Genomic DNA, 23,795 nt, shown 5'->3' with positions numbered 1-23,795 from the left:
GGAAAAAAAAAATATGGATATTTATTTTGTTCATAAAAGGTTTTACCAGGAAGTAATACTTTGAGAGATCTCTCGTTTTCAAGTATGTCCGGAGAATGGCATGAATTGCTCCAATACACGAAGCCTGCAAACCCACTGCTTTGTTGAGTTGCCCAGCACTTGAGTTAAATAGAAAGTATAACGTATTAAGGGGGGGGGAAATGAATTTCATGTTTAAATATATATATTTAAAAAAATGTTTTAATTTGTCAGTAAAACAAAAACCATCCCTGACGCATTTGACACAAAATAATTTCTTTTGACTAGACTGTTTGCTAGAAGGTTATAAAACAAATGAACAGATCTTTAGAAATGTCTAATCACAAAAAGTTAACTCTTCTTTGTCTTGGATTTGCACTTCAGTTTGGCGGCGGAACCTTCTTCAGAAGTGGGATCACACAGCGCATGTTTTATAAACCTCCGTGCAGCTCCTCTGTCAAGCCTGGCTGCTTTCTTACGGTCTGTAATTTCTTTTACTCTGTTCATGTAGGTTCTTATTCTCTCCTGCAAGGAAAATATAAGGACATATTTACTCACAAGTGCTATTCCATGAAAGTGAATAAACTATAAAAGGGCCATATATACCAAGCAGTGTAACTCCTTAGGACAGCTTTACACACCCTTCATTTAAAATGGGCCTTAAAGGGCCATATTTCCCAAGCACTGCTGTCATGTGTCTTAAGGAACAGTATTGCTTAATAAATATGGCCCCAAATGTCTTACTTTAAAGTTTAGATAGGTCTATTACATAAATAAACTTGCACACACAATCAGATGGCTTTTAAAAAATCTCTTAACCCGTTGAGGCAGAAAACCAACGGCACCCGAATACCACCGGTCTTACGAATCTCAAGTGTGTGACCAAAATGCTTGGTGTGGTGATCACATGGTCGTGAGCAGGCCCCACCCCACAACATGATGCTCTGGGCATCACCTGAGTTGGTGAACAATAAAGCGAGTATTAGGAAAACAGGAGACCCAACAAGATCCGAGTCATTCTGCATCATTTCTTCTTCCTTCAGTCAAGGTGGTAAACCTCGCTGCATCATAATATGCACGAAACAGTGACGCAAACATATACACACACACACACACTTTTTTTGTTTAAACAAACATTTTTGTGTTTTATAAAACCCATTTAGTTCTACACCACTGCTGACACAGGAAGAGTTAATTCTGCCTGAATCTATCTCCACCAGCGGGTGCTTTTAGCCACACTCCTCACAACTTCATGGGGATTGTGTATAAACCCTTTCCGCTCAGACAAAAGAAACAAACACAAAAAAAAGAAGGTGAAGACAAAGCACTGTGATGGGAGGAGGACATATCCTACTCTGAGAAATGCTGCCTCTTTGCAATGGGAACAAATATATATTTATTAGTGGGATTAGCGGAGAATGGCAACCAAACACAAATATGTGCATCAATTAAACATACAACTGCCACTCTGGTGTTTGGAGGGACTACAACTTTAATATTTACATCATAACAGGTAACTATTGGAAGACTAGCAATATCCAATGTAATATTCCAGGTTACTCCAAAATGTCTGGTTCCTAATATTTACTGCTTCACAACCAATACATCTATTAAAACGAAGCACAGAAAATAAATGGATTATGGTCTAAACCTAAGAGCATTTGTAACCTTCTCTAAAACAGTCACTTATCTCTTTGTATCGTTGGAGTTATGAATGAGGCATCATACCAAAAGTGTGTGAAAACCAGGAAAAACCATCTACCATAATTAAAAATGTGCATTGGCAGATAAGGAAAAAATAAATTAAAAACATTGTACAGTCCCATGTAATAAACCACATTTTTATATTGTGCTTGGCTTTGACAAGTCTCATAAAATATACATTTCCATCTTTCAGTACCATTATTATTCCTGTGTGACAACTCAAAATGGAAGCAGTTCATTCTATATTTACAATATTTCATATCTGAAATGAATGATATGCTTTGATGTTCACAGCTGGTAGAAATGCTGAAATACAGACCATATATATTCAATCTGCTCATTCAACTTAATGGAACACAAAAGACAAACCCAAGAGATTTATTAGAAGTTGTAAATATGTCACTTATACAGGATTACTGGACAGTACACATGCTGCTGGTGCCAAAAAAGCTTTTAGCTTTGTTGCAGAACCAAATTCTTTACAGTTGAGAAAATGAATTCAGGAAGAAATTGGAAGAGGAACGCCAAGTGTGAATGGGTGCGTGTGTGAGAGCTTGCTCGAATGGGGGCTACGTCTCATCTTTGCTTGTAAATCACCCACTGCAATGTTTATGGGGTTAAACAGGAATGACAAACTGGTGTAGGAAGACGACCAACATTTATATAAAATGCATCTTAACCAGTTATTACAAACCAGTACATCCCAAAAGTTCAAGCTGCTGCCCCAAGAAAGGGAAACCACTATTTCAGAGGTGACCTAGTGTGCCAGGATGGGAAACGGTCAAATCAAAACAGAATATAACATCCATGGTCCAAGTGACACCAGCTTAATTCTCAACGCCGAATATAAACAAGTACTTCTTGGTGGAAAAATAACGTTATGCTACAAAGCTTTAGAACATCAATAACAAAAAATAAACCGGCGCCGAAAAAGTCAATATTGTTGTGAAAAATCCTGACGATATAGCAAGAACCAGTACTGTTGAACTAGAAATCCTCTGATGATTCTTGATGGTTGTCTCATGGCGTGAAAAGAAAACCAAAAACCAATCAATTTTAATTGGCTTACTGCAGGTTTTTTTTTTTTAGAGATAGTTTATGTTTGTAATGTTTGTCTGTAAGTCTTATTTGGTTATCAGCAGTCACCTGGGTCTGTAAGTGTTGTATATGTGTGTATTTGTTAAAACACAATTTTATAGGTTTTATGGTTTTTAGTATCCTATACAGTTATACACTATGATTGGTTTTTGGTTTTCTTTTCACATGTCATGAGACAACCATCAAGAATCAGAATTGTGCAAGTCTAGCTGTATCGTTTGCTGACCTCATGGAGGGCACTGTACAAGAGAGTCCATTTAAATCCTTGCTACTTCTCGTTTAATGCATACCATGGCTGCAGACAAACGCCAAGACTACTCCGTGTTTACTCACAGTACTAATCCTGCTTTTCATTTATAAAAGGGATGTCAGACTTTCGTAGTACCAATTTGTAGTAGCTCTGTCGACCTGAAGTGTAAACATAGATAGTAGACGTCTAATCATTTTTCATCAGACTAGCTACTGTAGATTATTAGTTGTAAGTTCAAATGTGTCTATGGTTAAAGCAATCTTTCTTTTTTTTTTTTAAATGTTATCACATTTCATAATGTGTGAAACAAAAGGGGCGCTACCTCTCATCCTGGCATTTATTTAGATTCAGACATATACTGTAGACATAGACGGACTAGGTTTTTTTCAGGAACAATGCAAATATGTTGTTTCTTATGTCTTATAGCTCCGGTGCTGTGAACTTCTCATCAATGGCCTTATTCAATAAGGTAAACTGCGGCCAAATCAAAAACTGCCATTCAAAAATTGATAAATGGCCCTATGGAGGAAGACCAAGAGATTTATAGTTGCTACAGATTGCAGGAAGAGCAGGATATCCGTGGGACACTATTGCTAGAACACTTGATTAAATCGGCATGTGCTATAAAAGAAATGAGTAGTGGTTTCTGTCTGCATTCTTTGTACAATTTGATTCGTTTCCATTCATCATGCAACTCGCTTGGAGTTTTTCCTTCTCTCAATGTATGTCAGTCTCCACCCGTTTCTCAAGTTGCCTGTGCATAGGAGGTGCTAACTCCTCCTCTTTGGAAAAAAATGTTATCCCGCCAGGTGAGACTAGTATGTGCAGGTTATATAGGATGACAGTAGATCAACCAAAGGTAGGTATTCTCCGTAAACGACATCGCTTCATCTTCTATAAGGTAGGAAGTGATGCATTGTAAAGGCCAGCGGCAGGATGTTCAATACGTCCTCTAGTGTTTCCACGCTTCGTAATTGTTGTCCTGCCAATGGGTTCTTGGCTAATTTTCCAGTTCTGTCGCCACGGGAACCAGCACTCCCCATTTTTCATCCGGGCTTATGACCGGCATTGGCTATCAACCAGAGAAACCTTTAGACTTTACTCCACTTTAATTAATGATGTAGGCCATGTGTTTTAAACAACAATCCTGACAATGTATATATATTTTAAATATTAAAACAAAAACAGGGAGGAGTTTGTCAGTGCCGAACAAAACTAAAAACATACACCAGGAGATCAATTGGCTGTGGAGATATTTAATGTTGCTGCGTGAGAAAATCTAAGAAAGTCACCAACTCAGTAAGTGACAATGTACGGTCATGTGCGTCAATGGCTGAATTGTTTTTCCCCCGTTTTGTAAACCTATGAGATTGCCGCTTTAACAATTCTATGTGGAATGTTTTGAAGGTAACTTTGCCATTTGCAAATTCCAGCCAACTAAGCACTTAAAGCAGATACCTGATGTACCAACACAAATACGTATTTAGTGATAGTGACGTCTGGAGCTTGGATTATACCGGAGGAAGTCACACAGAGAACACAAACTGGGTGAGACAGTCCAAAGGACATTAGAATAACCTTTATTTATTTTTTAAAGCTTGTTTGGAAGGCTTCTGCTAATACTGTGGAGACATAGATCATCCTTTTAAAGAATAAATATATACATTAAGATCTATATACTGAACTTTACCATAAATGAGATATTAATCAACGTAGCAAACATTGGAAAGACTGTTTCTAGAACATTTTTTTTATTTTTCCCCTTTTGACTTATTGTACCCAGTTTTTGGACGTATATATTTATAATCTGGTATTGCACACACATACACATTTTTAGCTATCTGAGCTTTTAACCAACAGCAATATAAGTGGGCCAGCTGAAATGAAAATCAGTTTTCAAAAATCACAGTGTTTCATTCCTATATTCTCTTGGTATTTTCAATTGTGTTGACCCATACAAAAGGGAGAGATGGGTCTGGAATGTTATAGCACCATGTCAAGATGTTTATTATAAGAAGTATGCCGAAATCCAAGAACACACTTATGTGTGTGTGTGTGTGTGTGTGTGTGTGTACACACACACACACACACACACACCTGAGGGCAACATTACCTGTATACTGAACACATCTGCTTTTATGTCTCCAATAAGGATACTCTACCTCCTACATCTTAGTGTTACAGTTGTAAGTAATCACGGCTTATGGTTTCCTTCTGTGAATTGACCTGCCATAAGCAAACTGCAAATCTTCGGACTGGAGAAGTGTGCCAAAGCCTACTGGCTTATTTCCTAATCTCTATTCTCTGGCTATGTGCAAAACCTCACTGTTCTAATTATTTTATTTGTCATGGTTTTTCTCTGCAAGAATGATGGATGGCGGTGCTGGCTGCAATGTTCTCATTCCTATAAGTTTTACAAGATATATATTGTTACAAAGAGTACCAAATATTAAGTTACAGACGGCAGCTGTATCATTTACACCCAGCTGCATGAACTACTATTTTTTCCCGTTCCGCTTTCTCTCTTTTTCAGAGCACATTCCAGTCAACCAAAAGTAATATTTTGCCTTTGGACACCGATTCCTACGTAGCCAGGACTGTGCCTGAGGTAGTGCATTTTGGTTTGGTGGTGGAGCACTAATTGCACCACAGACAGGGCTGGAGGGGTGGGTAGAACCAGGACAAGTGTCCTGTTGGCTGTGGGGGCCCGGCCAGCTGGTGCTAGAAAGAAAGAACCGCAACCCCTAATTTCAAATGTCCACTACGCGTGCTCACCCCTCCCACCGCCTTCAAAACAGAGGATTACCTCTGTGGAGGTCCCTGCTCCTGAATTGGACCCCCGTAGAATTAATCTTCTGAGTGAAACCATAGAAAATAACTTGCACTACAGCAGTAACAGCCTGTGCCTCTCCAGCAGACGCTAGAAGCAGTTTCTCCGGTCCACCAGTCAGTGGGTGCATTTTTAATGTTCTGCATTTTTTTTTTACGTTTAGAGTGGGCCTTACCTGCACGCGACCTCACTCTTTAATTTACCATATTTAGGGTTTTGAGCGAGGTACCACAATTCCTTACTGCTCAGGTATTACCCTGGCTAGGCTCCCTTTACGTAGCCCATACGAAATGTAACCCCCCTGCACCAAAAAATCAAACAACTAGGGTAATCTAATAAAAACATCTGCAGTGCCTAATTAACTAGCGCCGGATTGCCAGTGGAACTAAAATGTAGCAACCAGGCGGCACAGATCTGGCTCCAGTGTCAGGAGCTGAATAGGAAGTTCACACACACACACAGGCCATGTGCATGTCGGATAGTGTGTGTGTGTGTGTGTGTGTGTGTGTGTGTGTGTGTGTGTGTGTGTGTGTATATATATATTAAAAAAAAACTCGTTTGTGAGAACAGGGATATTGAGGGGAAAAAAGTTTTTTTTTAATCAAAAATGAATAGACTATTCCGTTCTGTGGCTAACGAAATGCTTTTATTCTTGCGAGGTATTTTGTTAGCCACAGAACGGTATTGACTATTCATTTATTATTATTAAAGCTCGGCTAACACGGTACTGATACCTCTACATCTATATCTATATATTAAAAAGATCACTTGTGAGCACATTCACATGTCTTAGGCAGGTCTGCAACCCTGCCTCTCTCCCTTATCATCTAGCATACAGCGTTTCCACTGCAGCAAGGGATTCTGGCAAATTACATGCAAATGAGCACACTGATATCCATTAAGGTTGAAAATGTCTGTGAATGGTTTCTCTGGCTTTGCATCTGATTCCTATGCTGTGCTTTAAAGCTGTGTTAACAGCGAGCATTAGCTTATATGGGCTCCATGTAACAATGGTTTTTCAGGCAAAAAGGTGACAGGGGGCTCATTTGCATATCATTTCCCAGAATCCCTTGCTGCAGTGGAAACACAAACACACGTTTAGTTATAAGCATGTGAAAATCATATATTGACATACACTCCAAGAATACTATGAGCATCAATCTTACCAGCTCCTCTTTCACTGGGTGCTCCTTGGGGTTAACTCCTTGAGTTGTCAAGTATACTGCAAAGGAAAAAAATAATGTGATATTAAGCATGTTCAACATTCACCTACCGCTCTCATTCTGAAAACCATAAAATAAACTTACTCCAGAACAGTGAATTTAATGTATATGCTGCAACCAAGTCTAGCTTTGCTTGTTCCAGTGGCTCTACCTACAATAAAATGCAAAAGAACATCATAAGTTGATGAATACATTAGCATCATGTAAGAATTGCACAGTATGGACTGTTAAGGTGTATGACAGGTTACCAGACCTGTTAATGGAACGACATGGAGAAGAAAAAAAACCAACAACCAAGTTTCCAGATATGTTGTGAATGTCTGCACCTACACTTTTGAAATAAGCACAGCCAGTGAACTTGTGTAAAAGGTGAAGGTTTCTGTCCACATGGAATATTTAATAAATGTTTACCTTTTGCACAAGTGCACTAGCTGTGCCTATTTTGCAAGGTATTTCTCCCAGTCTTGCGGACTATTACAGGCATCCTTATTCTCACCGAGACCGGACCAATACAATCAGTAAACCGGGCTGCTTGATACATCAGCATTTTGAGTGTTTCAACTTCATTGTATTCCCTTGCGGCTAGGCGCAGGAGTACAGCATTGGTGTCCGTCTGCCTGCTTAACACTGCCTGTCTGTCACCCAGTGCCAGCATTCCCAGCGTATCGAGTGGGCAACACCTACCTTGCATATTACTATACCCTACAGTTGTAATTACATTGTCCTTACACTGTTCTAGTACTGGCCCTTCTCGGAAATGGCTTTACCTAGTGATAACATTAAATCACCAGGCTTTCATTGCTTTACGAGGCAGACCAGGCTAGGGTATCACATACACTAGTCCTGTATAGTGAACTGTCATTATTTTACAGGCACCAGCTTAACATGAAGTAGTAGCCACTAGGCTCTTGCTCTATCTTGAGGGTAATGGACATTTATCTCCACTTTGCTTGCTTGTGGACAACTGTGTCCATTGTCTTGCAGGTGATAGGATCATAGTTTACACATCACGCATTTAGGATTCTGGACACCAAACGTAGTGTTTATACAACAGGATCAGTATTGTGTTTAATTATGGTTTTAACCACACACACCCCTTTGTGCACTACCCACCCTTGGGGGCCTTGAGCACAAACGCCTCCGCTGATATGTGGGGCCATCTCCTTACTTGGGATCATGCTGTCTGCAGGTCTGGATCGCCCCCGCTCTTCACATTTACAACACGCAATCCCAGTTATAACGCGGTCTCATCATGTGGCCCCCGAGCACCGCATTATAACGGGGTTCAGCTGTATATTGTGATGTATTGAGGGTATTTATTACAAATTTGAGGTAACTTGCGTAGGTTAATGGCCAGTCAGCTAATTAGCTATTTGTATTAACCCTTGTCACATATACAAGTCACATGCTCACAGGTGTGCCATACGTGACAATTAACTACTTGGCCTAAATATTGATCATGATGCATGGCATGTACTCTTTAAAAAGAAACGGTTATATTTATGTGCACAGTACATCTTCAGTAAAGTTGTAATACTAAATAAAGATACAATTCTTAAAGGAAGCGCCTTAGAGTAGGGATTCCGATCCTATTGTCTTTATTTATATGTATGCTTTTGGTTGTATAATATTATTGCCCTCCCTCCCACATTGTACTGTGCTGGGAAATATGTTGACACCATTCAAATATAAGAGAAGTGTTATTACTCGCCTTTTGAAGAAGCTCAGTCCTAGAAACAGACATCATCCTGTTTAACATATCATCCACAGAGCCAACGGAATTATCGAAGGCCAATAGATACTCATGGATTTCTGTCGGGTACTCTTCTGCGCTCATCTCCTCTTCTGCCATTTTAGCCTGGGAGCATAAAAGAAACACTCATATGTGAGTAACATCCATCCACTTCCGAAAAATCATTTACCTAACTGTACCCAAAACTTTTTATTTTCCCCGACAGTTGGAAATAGCAATAAATTGCCAGTCCTTTTGGCTGAAAAAGGAGTTGGTGTAAATATATAAAAGTACTATTCTATTTCTAGATATTCCTTTCTATAAAAAGTGTGTTTTATTCCATTTCTTTAGCTACTATAGCCTATCCATCAACATACAGTATGCAGTCATTTTAGCACCCGGAGTAATTTTCAAGACAATGCAGACATGCCTGTGCTCCAATAATTCTCTTTTTTTAAAAAAAAAAGAAATTCCACCAAGAAATGCTAAAATAACAAACAGAGAGGGTAAAAATAATAATAATAAAAAAAAAAAACACAAACGCAACCAACCATAAACACAAACTGCCAAAATCAACAACCTCATGGCACGTTTACAACCGACAGATGGTGCCAAAAGCCAGACCTCACATACATAACTCTAAAGCCCGGAGGGTAATCCTGTTCTTAATCCTTTAAAAATGATTGTGTTAGGTAAGGGAGTGGCAACTAACAAATACTGTTGTTGAGATACTGCAACAGGATACAACAGGAAGGGATTGAGAAATCCCAAGCACGTACATATTGGGATGTGTACACTTTTGATATGTTTTAATAAGCTAAATAGAGGGCACAAATCCATTTGGCATAATCAGAGAAACGTACAGAGCTTGCATTTTATTGGGGCCAGAAAGCCTTTGGCTTAACAAAAATACATCTACAGGCATACCCCGCATTAACGTACGCAATGGGACCGGAGCATGTATGTAAAGCGAAAATGTACTTAAAGTGAAGCTCTACCTTTTCCCCACTTATCGATGCATGTACTGTACTGCAATCATTATATACGTGCATAACTGATGTAAATAACGCATTTGTAACAGGCTCTATAGGTCTCCCCGCTAGCGCACAGCTTCGGTACAGGTAGGGAGCCGGTATTCCTGTTCAGGACGTGCTGACGGGCGCATGCGTGAGCTGCCGTTTGCCTATTGGGCGATATGTCCTTACTCGCGAGTGTACTTAAAGTGAGTGTCCTTAAACCGGAGTATGCATGTACATTACAAAGGGTAAAGTTAAGGTATAGTACAGGCTAGCAGTGGGTCACTGGTTTCCAAAAATAGGCTAGCGATTCTTAATACTCAGTCCCCTATTTGCTATTACATCATGAATTACATTTGTTTTCTTTCTTGCCCTTATCCATTGGGACATGCCGCTTGTGAGAACATTTTTACTTTATAAACAGCAATGCCAATCTACAGAACAGTCAAACATGTAAAACCTTCAAGTGAAATTATGCAGGGGTTTTTTTTGTTTTTGTTTTTACACACGATCTACTGTGTTTTGTAGAACCATTGACTAATTTTTATGGAAATTGTTTAATAGTGCCAAAAACATTATTCCCAGCTCTGGGAACACTCCCCTTTTAGGTTCCAGTGTTACTTACCGGTAAAGTTACTGTTTTTATCTCACCCTCCAGGGACAACAAGATGGCCACCAAATCTCAGATCAACAGGAAGTTGCAACATCATCCATTCCGTCTTCCTATTGGATGGCCATTTAAATTACCCGAAGAAACCAAGAACTGTAACTTTACCGGTATCCCCCTCGGAAACCAGAATTACATTTGTAGATCAAAAAAAAAAAAATTTGTAGATGTCATGCACTTTTAACCAATCAGTGTAATATTGCCGTTGCCTGTATAGAATTTGAATAATGTAGAAATCGCTGAAATTGAAATACCTCTTTAACATAAAATACAGATTACTTCAGGTGAGAACGGATTGTTTTGCTTCAAAACCACCTCTATATAAAAAAAAAATGCGGAAGAGACCTTGCTCTTTGCATAACTGATGGTATTTGCATAACTGCTAATTCACACGTTCCTGTTGGCTACATAATGACAAATTAGTCGATCTGGGATTTGTTGTTCTTACAAATTACCTTTAGTCTCCCTTTTCCTGACCACAGAGACAGATTACACATGAATGTATTTGCATAACTTTTCTCTTTATGAATTTAGTAGAAATAGCCGTGTTAGTCCAGTTGCGATAAGGCAGAGCTACTTCAGTATTAGGCGATATCAATTGTTAGTCCAAAAAAGCTATCCCCCAATACTCACTAACACCGCACTTCTCTTTACACACTATTTAGGTGACCACATTAGATATATTGGGTTCAAATATCACATCTATGCCGATGACACAAATGTACCTTTTAACCCCTGACCTAACACCTGCTGTCCAGATCAAAGTCTCTGAATGACTCTCCGCTGACTCAAACTTAACATGTCAAAGATAGAGCTCCTCGTACTTTCTCCCAAGCTTGGCCCTACGGCCCCCTTCTACATTACTGTTGGCAGTACTATCATACACCCAGTATCACAAGCACACTCCCTAGGTGTCACATTTGACTCCTCCCTCACATTCACAATGTAGCTGGACACGGTTGATTTTTTTTCTTCAGAAAATTGCAACTATCGACCATCTTAACCTTCCACTGTTCGGCCCGACTCTCACCCATCTCCCCTACAATCTATCTTAAACGCTGTTGCTAGAATCACTTTATGCTCTCCCAAATTTATATCTCAGCGGCTCTCATGGCTTCTGATTAAATTCTGTATTGCTTACAAAATTCTCCTTTTCTCTTTAAAGGCAACACAATCCATTGCGCCTCTTAATATCTCAGCCCTAATTTCTCGCTATTCACCTGCCCGATTTGGATTCAACTCAAGGGATTTCTTCTGCCTAGCCCTTTTTTTTTTAATAAAGCCCTCTCCGACAACTATGGAAGGCCCCTCCCTTCAATATCTGGACTGGCACACGATCTCTCCATGTTTAAGGTCCATCTTAAAACACACCTCTTTAACAAAGCATATGAGTAACTCCGCTGGCTGATGCTATACACCTTAGACTTTGGTCCCGCTGCGTCCGGCGGTGCGCAGCCGCGTTACTCACCTGCAGGGGTTTCCTCCCGAGCCGGTCCCAGTCCCCCCTCGCTGCACGGCTCACTACACGCTGTGACGCGTCAGCCACCAGGGGATGCAAGAGAATTACGATCCCGAACGGTGACGCGTCACGTGGTGCGCTGGTGAGCCTATCAGCGGCGGGGGCAGGAGCTGTCAGCCTCCAAGAGGTAAGGTGTGTGTGTGTGCCGGCAGCAGCACCCTCCTGCAGCCCGGGAGACCGACCCCCGCTGCAGCCATCCGCTGGGGGGGGGGAGGGTGCATCGGACGGGAGCTGTGGAAGGGGGTGCATCGGACGGGAGCTGTGGAGGGGGGTGCATCGGACGGGAGCTGTGGAGGGGGGTGCATCGGACGGGAGCTGTGGAGGGGGATGCATCGGACGGGAGCTGTGGAGGGGGGTGCATCGGATGGGAGCTGTGGAGGGGGGTGCATCGGATGGGAGCTGTGGAGGGGGGAGTAGCACTCCGCTCAAACCACGCCCCCCCCCGGCCGCCGCTCCCGCTCCCTGCCTGTCTGCAGTGCGGGCGCGTGGTCTGAGGCAGCGGGGCCTTAGCCCCTCGCAGATGCACTTAACAGAACACCTTCCTACCGTCTCTGTACGTTCTTGCATACATCTTCAACAGGTCATTAAGCCTACTTTATTCATCCCATTGCCATGTCATGCAGCGGGTTAACTGCAGACAGGGATTCTGGATAGAAAGATGCAAAGGAGCATCTATTCAATATACTTATATGCTTTTTTTTCTGATGAAATTGTGCCATGCTTTATTTCTTTTGCAAAAATAGGAGTTTACATAGCTTTCAATATAGGAATTTTCTTACTTTAAAATGAACTTTGATTATGAATTGTCACAGGATGCATTCCTCAAATGGAAGTCCCAGACGAAAGGATGATGCACTGAATGTGCACTGGCAGATGCAGCAATTCCATTATTCCAAGTTATTGATAAACAGAAAGCCGCCAATGATTTTCTTCCCAAACTTTTTTCTTAAATTCAAATCTGATTTCCCCTCTCCTCCTCTTACTCTCCCCTCCCCCATCCCCGCCAGAAAGGTGACAGATTTTTATGCAACCAATATACAAGACATAAGCACTCTAGCACAATACTTTTCATTGAAAGAGGTCAAAATGCAAGCTCTACCAACATCTGCAATAATTCCTTTACATCACAGTATTTAAAACCTTCGGTTTTCTACTTCAAAAATATACATAAAAAAAGAGGACACTAAAAACTATACAATTGAATGTGGAACTTGAATACATTAAATATTTTGGTCTGCAATACATTGTCTAAGAGTTAAACAATATACCGAATTAGAAGATAGAACTTGACAGAAGGGCTCTGATGCAAATCGTACGAGATCAAGGACACATTGTTCCAATAAAGTCTGCAGATCTCTATACTTCGACTTTCTCTCTATTGTGTAAAACCAAAAATACCAGAATCTATCATTTGACATGCTTTTATTTTGGCTACGCTTCCATATAATGCAAAATAATCTAAGGAATACAGTTATTGGTCTTGCCTAAAACAGTCACAGGAAGGTCATGCCACATCAAAGACACCACACACTCCTGCTCTATAGTAACAAAAGCACGCTTCATTTGCAGGCACCCTTTAATCTTTGCAGGATATGGTTAAAATGAGAAAACTAACCACATCAAAAACATTTTACAATGACTGGCAGTCTCCATAAAAAGTAAACTAAATGTTATCCTTCTCCTTGGCAGTGAAATTGCCTAGTAGAGGTTTCAGCCAAAGTGTCAAACCAAACCCTAAAAGCCTGAATTTCACACATTTTTATGTTCACAGAATTAACTTCACATGATAAACATGTTCGCCCATTCACCTTGCCTTTTTCAACTACTGTACAACGGAGTAAACAAATCTTTGCTTTATGAAATTGGAAAGAAAAAAAAAAAGACTTCAAAAACAATTGACTTCAGAAAAAAATAAAAATAATACTACAAATCACCCGTAGAATTCAGGTTTTACTTGTTTGTTTTATGTAAGAACTCTGAAAACCAGCACACCAACCACCACTCACTAATGGCAAACATCTACTCAAACTATTACTCTTTTTAACAGGTGATATTGAACATAACCCAGGCCCACCCTTTTCAACTCTGTCCCATACCCCTGAGAATACCACCTTCAAATTCCAAAAACGTCCATCTATCGCCCATATAAATATCCAGAGCCTGCTGCCCAAACTGGATGAACTAAGGGCATGGTGCCTTATCCATAAACCCAAAACCCTTGATTCAAATATCGCCATTCAGGGATCTTCCATTTCTAGGAAAAGATAAGTCAAAGAGAAGAGGAGTTGTGTTATTTTAAATTGCAGACACCATACAATTTACAATGTTAAATTGCCTCCCAAGCCCACCCTCTTTTGAAATCCTAGTTTGCAAAATCTGCCTCCCCTTTTCTAAGCCTATCTTGGTTGCTGGCATCTACCGCCCCCCTAAATCCCATCTACAGTCCCTGATATCACCCAGTTTCTTGGCTCCATTTCTTCTCTGAATGAGGAGAGTGAGCTACTAGTTCTTGGGGATTTGAAATACGATTGGCTCGACCCTAAAACCCACAAAATCTAGATACAACTCAAGTCACTTAACTTAACGCAACTCATTTCCTAACCAACACGGACAAATCTGAAATCGCACAACCATTCCTTGCTAGACTGGATTCTCTCCTCAAATCCCATCAGAATCCAATCCTCTGGCATCCTTCCTGATATTTTTAGTGAACATGCAATAGTGTACTATGTAAGGAAAATTAAAACCACCCCAATCAAACCCTAAAGTTCTCCTCACTAGAACATTTAGAAACTTTAACCCACAACAGTTTCTGGCTGACCTTACCAACTGCCCTTGGTACAGAATCAACTTAATTCCCGACCCTGATTCTGCGCTCGACTATTTCCAATCTGAGTTCTTAAAACTCAGTGATACCCATGCTCCACTACGCAGAATAAGAGTACGGGGGGCCCACCATCTGTGTGTTACAACTGACCTTATAGTGCTCTACCATATCAGGAATGCCTTGTGGAAAAGTTACAAAGTAACTGGCACTACCAAGGATTTTAATCACTACAGATGCCTGCGGAACATGTGCACAAGGCAAACAAGACATGTAAAAGCACAATATTACTCTGACAATCTTTGCCAGAATACATCAAACCCAGCTAACTTCTGGAAGGTTAACAACATATTCCAGCCTTCTAACCATCAAACAACCAAGTAATATCACATAGGAGGATTTTACCCTGACAAATCCCACTGACATTGCAAATGCATTCAATGATTACCTTGTGGGGTGTGCTACTAAACTTATTAGCGAAACGCAACCCAAACCACAAACATGAACCTCATTCTGTGAGTACCCCTATAGCCCCACCCTCTCACAATTTTAAATTTGTCCCAGTATCCGAAGAGGAGATAACACAAGCGCTCCTCAAAATAAAACCAAGCAGCCACTATGAACCTGACTTACGGCAATTTAAGTTCCTAAGACTTGGTGCACCCGCCATTGCCAAACCACTTGCTTCCATAGTCAACTCTATTCTGTCTGCAGGTCATATCCCTAAGACCTGGAAAACTGCCAGAGTCGTCCCAATCTTCAAAAGTGGGGACAAAAACACTGTCTCAAACTACAGGCCAATCTCCCTTGTCCCAAATACTATCCAAAGCCATGGAAAAATGTGTTCACTCCCAATTAAGCGATTACTATACCAAGACAAATTTCCCTAGCCAATTCCAATCTGGCTTTTGCCCCAAACACTCCACAGTAACTATCCTGCTAAAAGTTTGCAATGAAATCCAGTGTGGAATGGAACAACTCACTGATGCAATATTCCTAGATTTTTCAAAGGCCTTTGATACTGTTGATCAGGTTATCTTGCTTAACAAACTCCAGTGCTCTGGAATAGTGAAGCATGTTTTAAACTGGTTTCATTCCTATCAGGTGATCCCAACATGTGTCCATCTCAGGCTCTGTCAAGAGAGAGGGGATTTGGCCCGGGATTAAATGGGTTACACCCCCATTTGGCCACCCCCTACTCTCACCTGGGAAGCAAGGGGTTAACTGAACTGTGGTCCAGTAATGTGTTTTTACCTTGCTTCAGCATCCTAATGTATATTCCCCTGTAAAAATGTATTGTTTCTGTTCCAGTATTTGCACCAACTCATACACTGGGATTGATGCGGGAGGCTTAAGGGGTTAATGAGCTGCAGTTTAGGAAAATACAAATATGTGTGGTGTCTTTTCAGAAATATCTGGGCTTCAACAGGCTTGATTGAAGTTGGGTGTGAAAAGTACAGAGGGGGTTTGGTGTATGTTAACACATATTGCTGGTAGAGACAGCTAGGCCCATGTCTGGAGCACTGGGTGTGAAATCTAGCACCTGTGACAAATTTTCTCTACACACGAGTCCCTGCTTCAAAAGATTTATTGACCAGGGGTTATGGGGGCCAGGGGTGCGGTTACCCAAGGAGATATCAGAATGAGTGACCTTATTAAATATAAGAATATTATGAGATGTCCTCGGCTGAACGTGCTAAAAGCTACATATGTGTATTCGTGGGACTGATTCGCACATAAGGATTACAGACACATGATGTCTAGCAGGTACTAAGAGACAGATATTAATATCTCTCTTAATTTTAATATTACACGGTAATATTTAGTCTTATTGGGAGCGTCATGCGTGCCGGAATGTATTAATATGTCTCGCGTGCCAGTAAGTACTACTGAACTGAAGTTATGAAGTTATTTTGACAGGAAAAGCAGTTTTTAAACGTCCTTGGGTGGGAGGAGTTTTACTCTGGGGTAAGCCTGTCAACCTCACCACTTATTTATGAGAGGGGATGGGTTTAGGTTGTGTTCAATGGGAAATAATTGTATAAGAACCAGGCTCAGCCTATGGCTATTGTCTTTCGTGTCATTCTGAGATTGCTGTATGAACTGCTAATCAAGATTTGTGATTATTTCATAATTCCAACTTTAAGTAAGTACATATTTTGTCTGTTATTTGTATAATCTCGTGTGTTCACCTTTTTCAAGGAATAAATTATATTTTATCATATCTCAGCCGTGTTCAGTTCAACCCAGTTATATTTTTGGTGTGTATTATTAATACCCTGTCACAAAGTTACCGTCACAGGCTCTAATTCCAACCCTTTGGATAGAACCTGTGGTGTACCGCAAGGCTCTGTTCTGGGGCCCCTATTCTTCTCAGTGTTCATCAATGATCTTCCTACAGCTTGTAAGGAAGCTTTAAAGCTGCAGTTCAGGCTTTAAAAAAAAAAAAAGTATAGTTTTTTTTTTTTACTTCAATAGTTTCATGTGGGCAATCTCTACTTACCTAAAGAACTGCATAGCTGCTGGTCAATTGGTTCTCCGTCTATTGATCGGCAAAGTTTGGCGACATCTTTAAATATGGGGAATGTATTTCCTCTGTTTCTGTCACTCAGTGGAAGCTCATGAATATTCATGAGCAATCCTGCACTGACATGTGCAAGGGGGAGGGCAGGGCTCACAAAAGGGGTGTGCCAGGGCTTGTGACAGGACATGAAGGGGCAGTGCCTTAGTAAATGCTTGTTAAAATAGAATACAAGAAAATTGGTCTTTCAAAGTTGTTTTTTTTAAAACAGAAAATGCTAAAAGTATTTTTTCTTACTACAGAACTGATTTATTAAAAAAAACCACACATGCAGGATATTGCCTGAACTGCAGCTTTAATACACATGCATGCAGATGATACAATCTTACATGAACACAGCCATTGCCTCTCCGACCTTGATCAGATTTCAATCTGACTTTTTGAGACTTGAAAATTGGAATTCCTAAAACAAACAGTTTTTAAACACTGACAAGACTGTAACAATCGTATTTGGGACAGAGGCTACATTTCTAAAGCTTCCAATGACTGAACTCCAGATCAGAACCAACGCTAAAACCACCGTAACTCCTGTTACTAGTTTTAAATACTTGGGCATATGGTTTGACTCCCATTTAACATTTGGGATGCACATTGATACCCTGACATCCAAAACCTATGCCAAACTAGGTGTACTTTACGGGAACAAATACTCCTCAAGTCTGCTGGTCAGAAAGCGTATCGCACAGCAGATGCTAATGCCAATTATCGACTATGGGGACATAGTATACGGCTCGGTACCCCAAACCCACATTAGCAAACGTGATACCCTCAACAATTCAATATACTGTTTTGTTCTCCAATGCAACTACAAACACACATCACTGTGAAATGCTCAAAGGACTAGATTGGTTATCACTTTAGTCTAGACGCAAAGTTCATCTTTCCTGTCTTGCCTTCAAATACTTTCTGGGCAAGCTTCCCACCTATCAGAACAAGATCCTCACCCATACCACATGCAGCACTTATCGGAGATCTGACTCCAAAAAACTGTTCATGGTCCAGCAAAGTATCCGGCCGCTCCTCCTCTTACCGTGCACCCCAAAACTGGAACAAACTACCAGACACTCTCATAGCCACCACCAGTCTAAGTTCTTTCAAAACTAAAGCTGTCTCACATTTTAATCTGGTCTGTAACTGTTACATATACTTATAAAATATATTATCTCTAACTGTGCATGCTATGTATTGTATATAATGTATACCCTGTTCACTTATGTAACTGTATCCATGTATTTGTCATCTTAACTCTATGCCCAGGACATACTTGAAAACGAGAGGTAACTCAATGTATTACTTCCTGGTAAAATATTTTATAAATAAATAAAATTGTGTGAGGCCCTCCAGCTAGAGCTTGCACCTCAAATAGCAGATCGGGACTCACAAGGAGAGAGGGGATTGTTGTTGGAGGCCCCATCTGATCCGACGCCGACGCCTGGGTACAGGAGTGCCCAGGCAGGTATCCTAAATGCACCAACGATCCACACAGGGGGTAGCGCTACCTCACACATTGGGTGAGATTGTTCTGCGGACTCTGGGTGTTTAGGGGCCACGGGCACCCTCAGTACTTTGGGGGATCACCAAGTGTTGGGACATTGGGTATACACCGTGGGTACCAGGGGTACTGTTATTATGTGTTCAGTATGTTAGTGTGTGTACAGTAAAGATCTGTTATATACATTGTGTGTATTATTACTAAGTGGTTATTGAGTCCTATGTGGGACCATCCCACCCTGCTGGGATACCTCATAGGTGGAGGCGCTGCACCGAATAGAGAGGGAGAGAGCTCACGCCAGGCTACCAGTGGCGGAGACTTAGGCCTGGGACATAGTGCCTCTCAAACGTGCTGAGGCTCAGGGAAAGCGGTGCTTTCCCTGGCCTTACACAGCGCGCCATCAGGGGGCGGGCCAGTGACGTCACGGAGCTGGTTCGCCCTCATTGGGCGAACCGCTCACGTGACTGGCCCTGCGCTCCGGCAAGCGTGGAAATTTCAAAACGCTGTCAGACACACGCTTCCCCAAGCGTGCTGACGCGTGCACGAGCCCCTGCTGAAGCCGCTCTCATTGCGGCTGCAGGGGCTCAGTGCCGAGCGCTGACCATGTCCCAGGCCTTAGGGCTCCTGTGAGCAACAGGTACAGCAGCACGCGTAGTGGCGCCCCCATGCATAAGGGGATATATAGGTAGTGTGTGTGTGAATTTGAGGGGGGGGGGGGTGGTCATGTAGGTGTTTTTTTCAGGGGGTAATGTATGTTGTATTTGTAAATGACACTATTTTGCACAGAAAAACTATGGGGGGAAAAAAATAAATAAAAGGGACTTATTGTGAGATGCATTTTATTCCCCCACATATTTTGTCGTATGTTAATGATTATACAGAGTATACCTATTAGTGTGTGCACAGTATGTGTTTGTGGGGGTGTAATATTCATAAATGTGTTGCAGCAGTCTGAATATTTTGGAGAAACACTTTTTTTTTAGAAAATGGCTCTTCCATGAGAGGTTGCAGACCCCTGAACTAGAGCATATCTTGTATAGCCAGGCCATGTATGGGCAGTTTACAGCATGAGTATTTTCACCAATTTACTGTCAATAACCCATAAATACTGAGGGTCCATCTACTCCATAGCAACGTAACTTTTTACACATTTAATAACTGCGAAATAGAAACACAAAACGACAAACTTTACCTTTCTCTACTGGGTGCTCTTGTATTCAAACAATGAGAATCCCACAGTCTTCTGTAACAAATATATAAAAACACTGTTATCCCTTATGCAGAGTGTGAAAATGTAGTTAAATCTGTAAACCGAGCACACATCTTCTATACATTTTGAAGCAATCAACACATTAGCTTTAATTAACAAAAAATATTTCATTCACGTGTCTGATACTTCTGCAGCACGTATTTCTGACATGCATTGCAGATGACATTAGAAACAGAATATATACTGATACACTGCACCATAGTCATTTCCGTTAACAGCAACTCTCCTGCACAGTTGTGTAGTCCTCTCTTCTCTGACTATTAAGGTTTGTGCTTACAAAACATTTGAATACTCATCATGAATCGGGTATTAAATACATCAATCCACTTACCTGCTTCCTTGTTGCTCACATGTACAGCGTGTATACCACTTCCTAGTCTCACAGGAAATGACGTGGCACTATTCGGCAAAGCAGCCTGGGATATGTAGTTTTCTTTCACTGATCTCTCCTTCGTGTCTTGTTGATGACTGGCGTGTCGCTTGTCGTTAACAATTTTACATGATCACGGGCGTGTTACATGTAATATGATCATGTGTAATGTAATCGGAAGAGATCCCTCGTGTCACTTCACTGATATCCAGTGTCATTGCAATACAGCAGTCTGTAAAGGCGCTGCAGCACACTGAGATATCCAGTGTCGTTGCAATACAGCAGTCTGTAAAGGCGCTGCAGCACACTGAGATATCCAGTGTCGTTGCAATACAGCAGTCTGTAAAGGCGCTGCAGCACACTGAGATATCCAGTGTCGTTGCAATACAGCAGTCTGTAAAGGCGCTGCAGCACACTGAGATATCCAGTGTCGTTGCAATACAGCAGTGTGTAAAGGCGCTGCAACACACTGAGATATCCAGGTGCAAGGACTTTGGTATATACCTGTCCTCTTAGCTGTTACTGTGCATTAAACCCTTCGTAGCCAGATCATTTTAAGGCTTTTCTAGTAACAAATGGGTTAACTAATTCAATTCCAGTTCTAAATGACCCATGTAATGTAAGTGTAAATGGTGTATATATAAATAATGATTATTTTGTCACAGTTTGCAGCCACACTTTGCAGCCTGCGGCCGCGTTTACTTTAGTGATCCTGCACAGGTCGCGTCCTGGTTACTATGACAGCCGCGCCCAGCTCCCGGGACTCACTGAGAGAAGTACATCGTGTGTGTGTGTGTGTGTGTGTGTGTGTGTGTGTGTGTGTGTGTGTGTGTGTGTGTGTGTGTGTGTGTGTGTGTGTGTGTGTGTGTGTGTGTGTGTGTGTGTGTGTGTGTGTGTGTGTGTGTGTATTATAGTCGATATAATTTGGCATAACATTCTATATTCATTTAGAGCGTGTGTGTGTGTGCGCGTGTGTGTGCGCGTGTGTGTTTATAGGGGGGACTGTGTATTAAGGCAAACGTGGAGTAATTCGGCAAAAGAATAACCACAACAAATGTGTTACCATAAGGCATAAACCTAATTGTTCTTTTATTTTTTAAAGAAAATGTTAAAATTATATATGTATAGATTAATATTTATATATAGATTTGATTATTATTTTTCATGGTAGGATTGCGGATGTCTGTCTGTCTATCTCTGTGTATGTCTATCTGTGTGTATGTGTATGTCTATATCTGTGTATCTATCTATCTGTCTATCTGTCTGTCTGTGTGCATGTGTATGTCTGTCTATCTGTGTATATGTATGTGTATGTCTGTCTAGCTGTGTGTATATGTATGTCTGTGTGTATGTCTATGTTTGCCTATCTGTGTATGTGTGCCTATCTGTGTATATGTATGTGTATGTCTGTCTATCTATCTATCTGCTTAAATGTATGTGTATATGTGTGTCTATCTGTGTGTATGTGTGTCTATCTGTGTGTATGTGTGTGTCTGTCTGTCTATCTGTGTGTATGTGTATTTTTGTCGCTGTGTGTGTGTATCTGTGTATATGTGTATGTCTGTCTGTTTGTGTGTGTGTATGTGTTTGTCTGTCAATCTGTGTGTATGTGTATATGCATGTCTGTCTATCTGTTTGTATGTGTATGTCTATCTGTGTGTTTTAGTGTGTGTATGTCTGTCTATCTGTGTGTATGTGTCTGTCTGTCTATGTGTATGTCTTCTATCTGTGTGTATGTGTATGTGTATTTTTGTCTCTGCCTGTATGTATGTCTGTTTGTGTGTGTATGTATGTGTGTCTATCTGTGTGTGTATATGTCTGTCTGTGTATGTGTATGTCTGTCTGTGTATGTCTGTGTGTGTGTGTGTGTGTGTGTGTGTGTGTCTGTCTGTCTGTCTGTCTGTCTAGCTGTATGTATGTGTATGACTGTCTATCTGTGTGTATGTCTGTGTGTATGTCTGTATGTCTTTGTCTGTGTCTATGTCTGTGTGTTTGTCTATGTATGTGTGTGTCTGTGTCTATGTGTGGCTATGTATGTATGTATATACTGTATGTATATGTATAAGCTCCCCGCTTACCTCTGGTGTGGGGAGGGATGCGCGTAGAGTGCCGTGCACATGCACAGTCAGTGGTTGCAGCGGCCATCTTAGGAGACAGCTCCGCAAGGGAGTATATGTCCCAGCAGCCGGAGGGGTGCTTGAGGAGAGGGAAGGAGGTTAGTTTGGCACGAACAGAGGAGCGCGCCAGTCGGAAGGAGGACGGCAAGGGGTGCCAGTAGCCCCTGAACTAGGCCAGATCTCCCCCGCAGGCCACAGCTAGACCCGGGGGCCCTTTCAGATTACGTGTACTGTAGGGAAGGCCCCAGATAGGGACGCTCCCCCTTAGTACACAGCAGTGATACCACACCGGTGACCAGACGTTACGCAGTGATCTGCGGCCTGCGGTCTGGTACCACAGACCACACTACAGACATTAAAGGAATGTAACACTGTGCTCACCACAAACAAGGCGGGACCCCGGTACTGAGGTGGGAATGGGTAGAAACGCCACCCACAGCCACGGGGCACGTCTGGAGAGTGGATGGTCGAGGTAGCTGGGTCGGGATTAGAGAGGTGAGAATGGTCTTGATACTTGCCGAGGTCCGGGGTAGGAGCCGGTAGAATAGTAGAAGTCCGAGTGCCGTGATCAGGGGTTATAGCCAGTAGGATCGTAGGAGTCCGAGTGCAGTGGTCAAGGTTGGAGAGATGCGGAAGGTTAGAGGTAAGCCGAGGTCAGTAAGCCAGAGGTGCGGAGTCCAAGGGTAAAGCCGGGTCGGTACACAGGAGATCAATCTGAAAAGCAAGGCAATGGAACACGAGACAAGGCAAGGCTAGGAACCAGGAAGTGGGAGAACAACACTACCAGGAACTATGCTCAGCGAAAGTGCCAGTGGCACAGCTGAGCATATATGGGAAGGATGACCAATGAGACAGGTGGAGCGGAGGTGCGGCCTCAGTGGAGGCAGGGATAGGTTAAGTGTTGCAGGAGACAGGCGGGAGTCATTGGGTAGTTAGAGAATGTTGACACGCAGCTGGAGAGCCGTGCATGTGCGTCACGTGTGCGCGCCGCGCAATGCAGATGCACGCCATAACCGGGGGGCGGAACCAGGCTCCATGAAGTTGTTAAAGTCCCTCTGTGGGCACGTGCGCAGTATGCTGCGTG

General features: G+C 41.8%; 2 protein-coding genes across 3 annotated transcripts in view; one reads left to right on the top strand and one right to left on the bottom strand.

Moving 5' to 3' along the window:
• Nucleotides 1-222: 222 nt before the first annotated feature.
• C1D (C1D nuclear receptor corepressor) lies at nucleotides 223-20,913 on the bottom strand. Its single transcript, XM_075596096.1, has 7 exons — nucleotides 20,556-20,913; nucleotides 20,147-20,197; nucleotides 14,169-14,311; nucleotides 8,835-8,981; nucleotides 7,208-7,274; nucleotides 7,067-7,122; nucleotides 223-543 (listed from the first exon to the last, which is right to left on the bottom strand). Exons 3-7 carry the CDS (start codon nucleotides 14,292-14,294, stop codon nucleotides 370-372), a joined length of 570 nt encoding a protein of 189 aa, XP_075452211.1. The 5' UTR covers nucleotides 14,295-14,311; nucleotides 20,147-20,197; nucleotides 20,556-20,913; the 3' UTR covers nucleotides 223-369.
• LOC142492891 (uncharacterized) overlaps nucleotides 20,640-23,795 on the top strand; it is a 113,819-nt gene continuing 110,663 nt past the window's right edge. For both annotated transcript variants that reach the window (XR_012800926.1, XM_075596095.1), the window contains exon 1: nucleotides 20,640-21,213. The gene's annotated coding sequence lies outside the window, so the exon portion shown is untranslated. The remainder of the gene's footprint in view (nucleotides 21,214-23,795) is intronic.

Source organism: Ascaphus truei, chromosome 4 (assembly GCF_040206685.1).
Source record: "Ascaphus truei isolate aAscTru1 chromosome 4, aAscTru1.hap1, whole genome shotgun sequence".
NCBI classification, from domain to species: domain Eukaryota; kingdom Metazoa; phylum Chordata; class Amphibia; order Anura; family Ascaphidae; genus Ascaphus; species Ascaphus truei.
The sequence above is the reverse complement of the archived record's forward strand: the minus strand, read 5'-3'. Positions and strand labels throughout refer to the sequence as shown.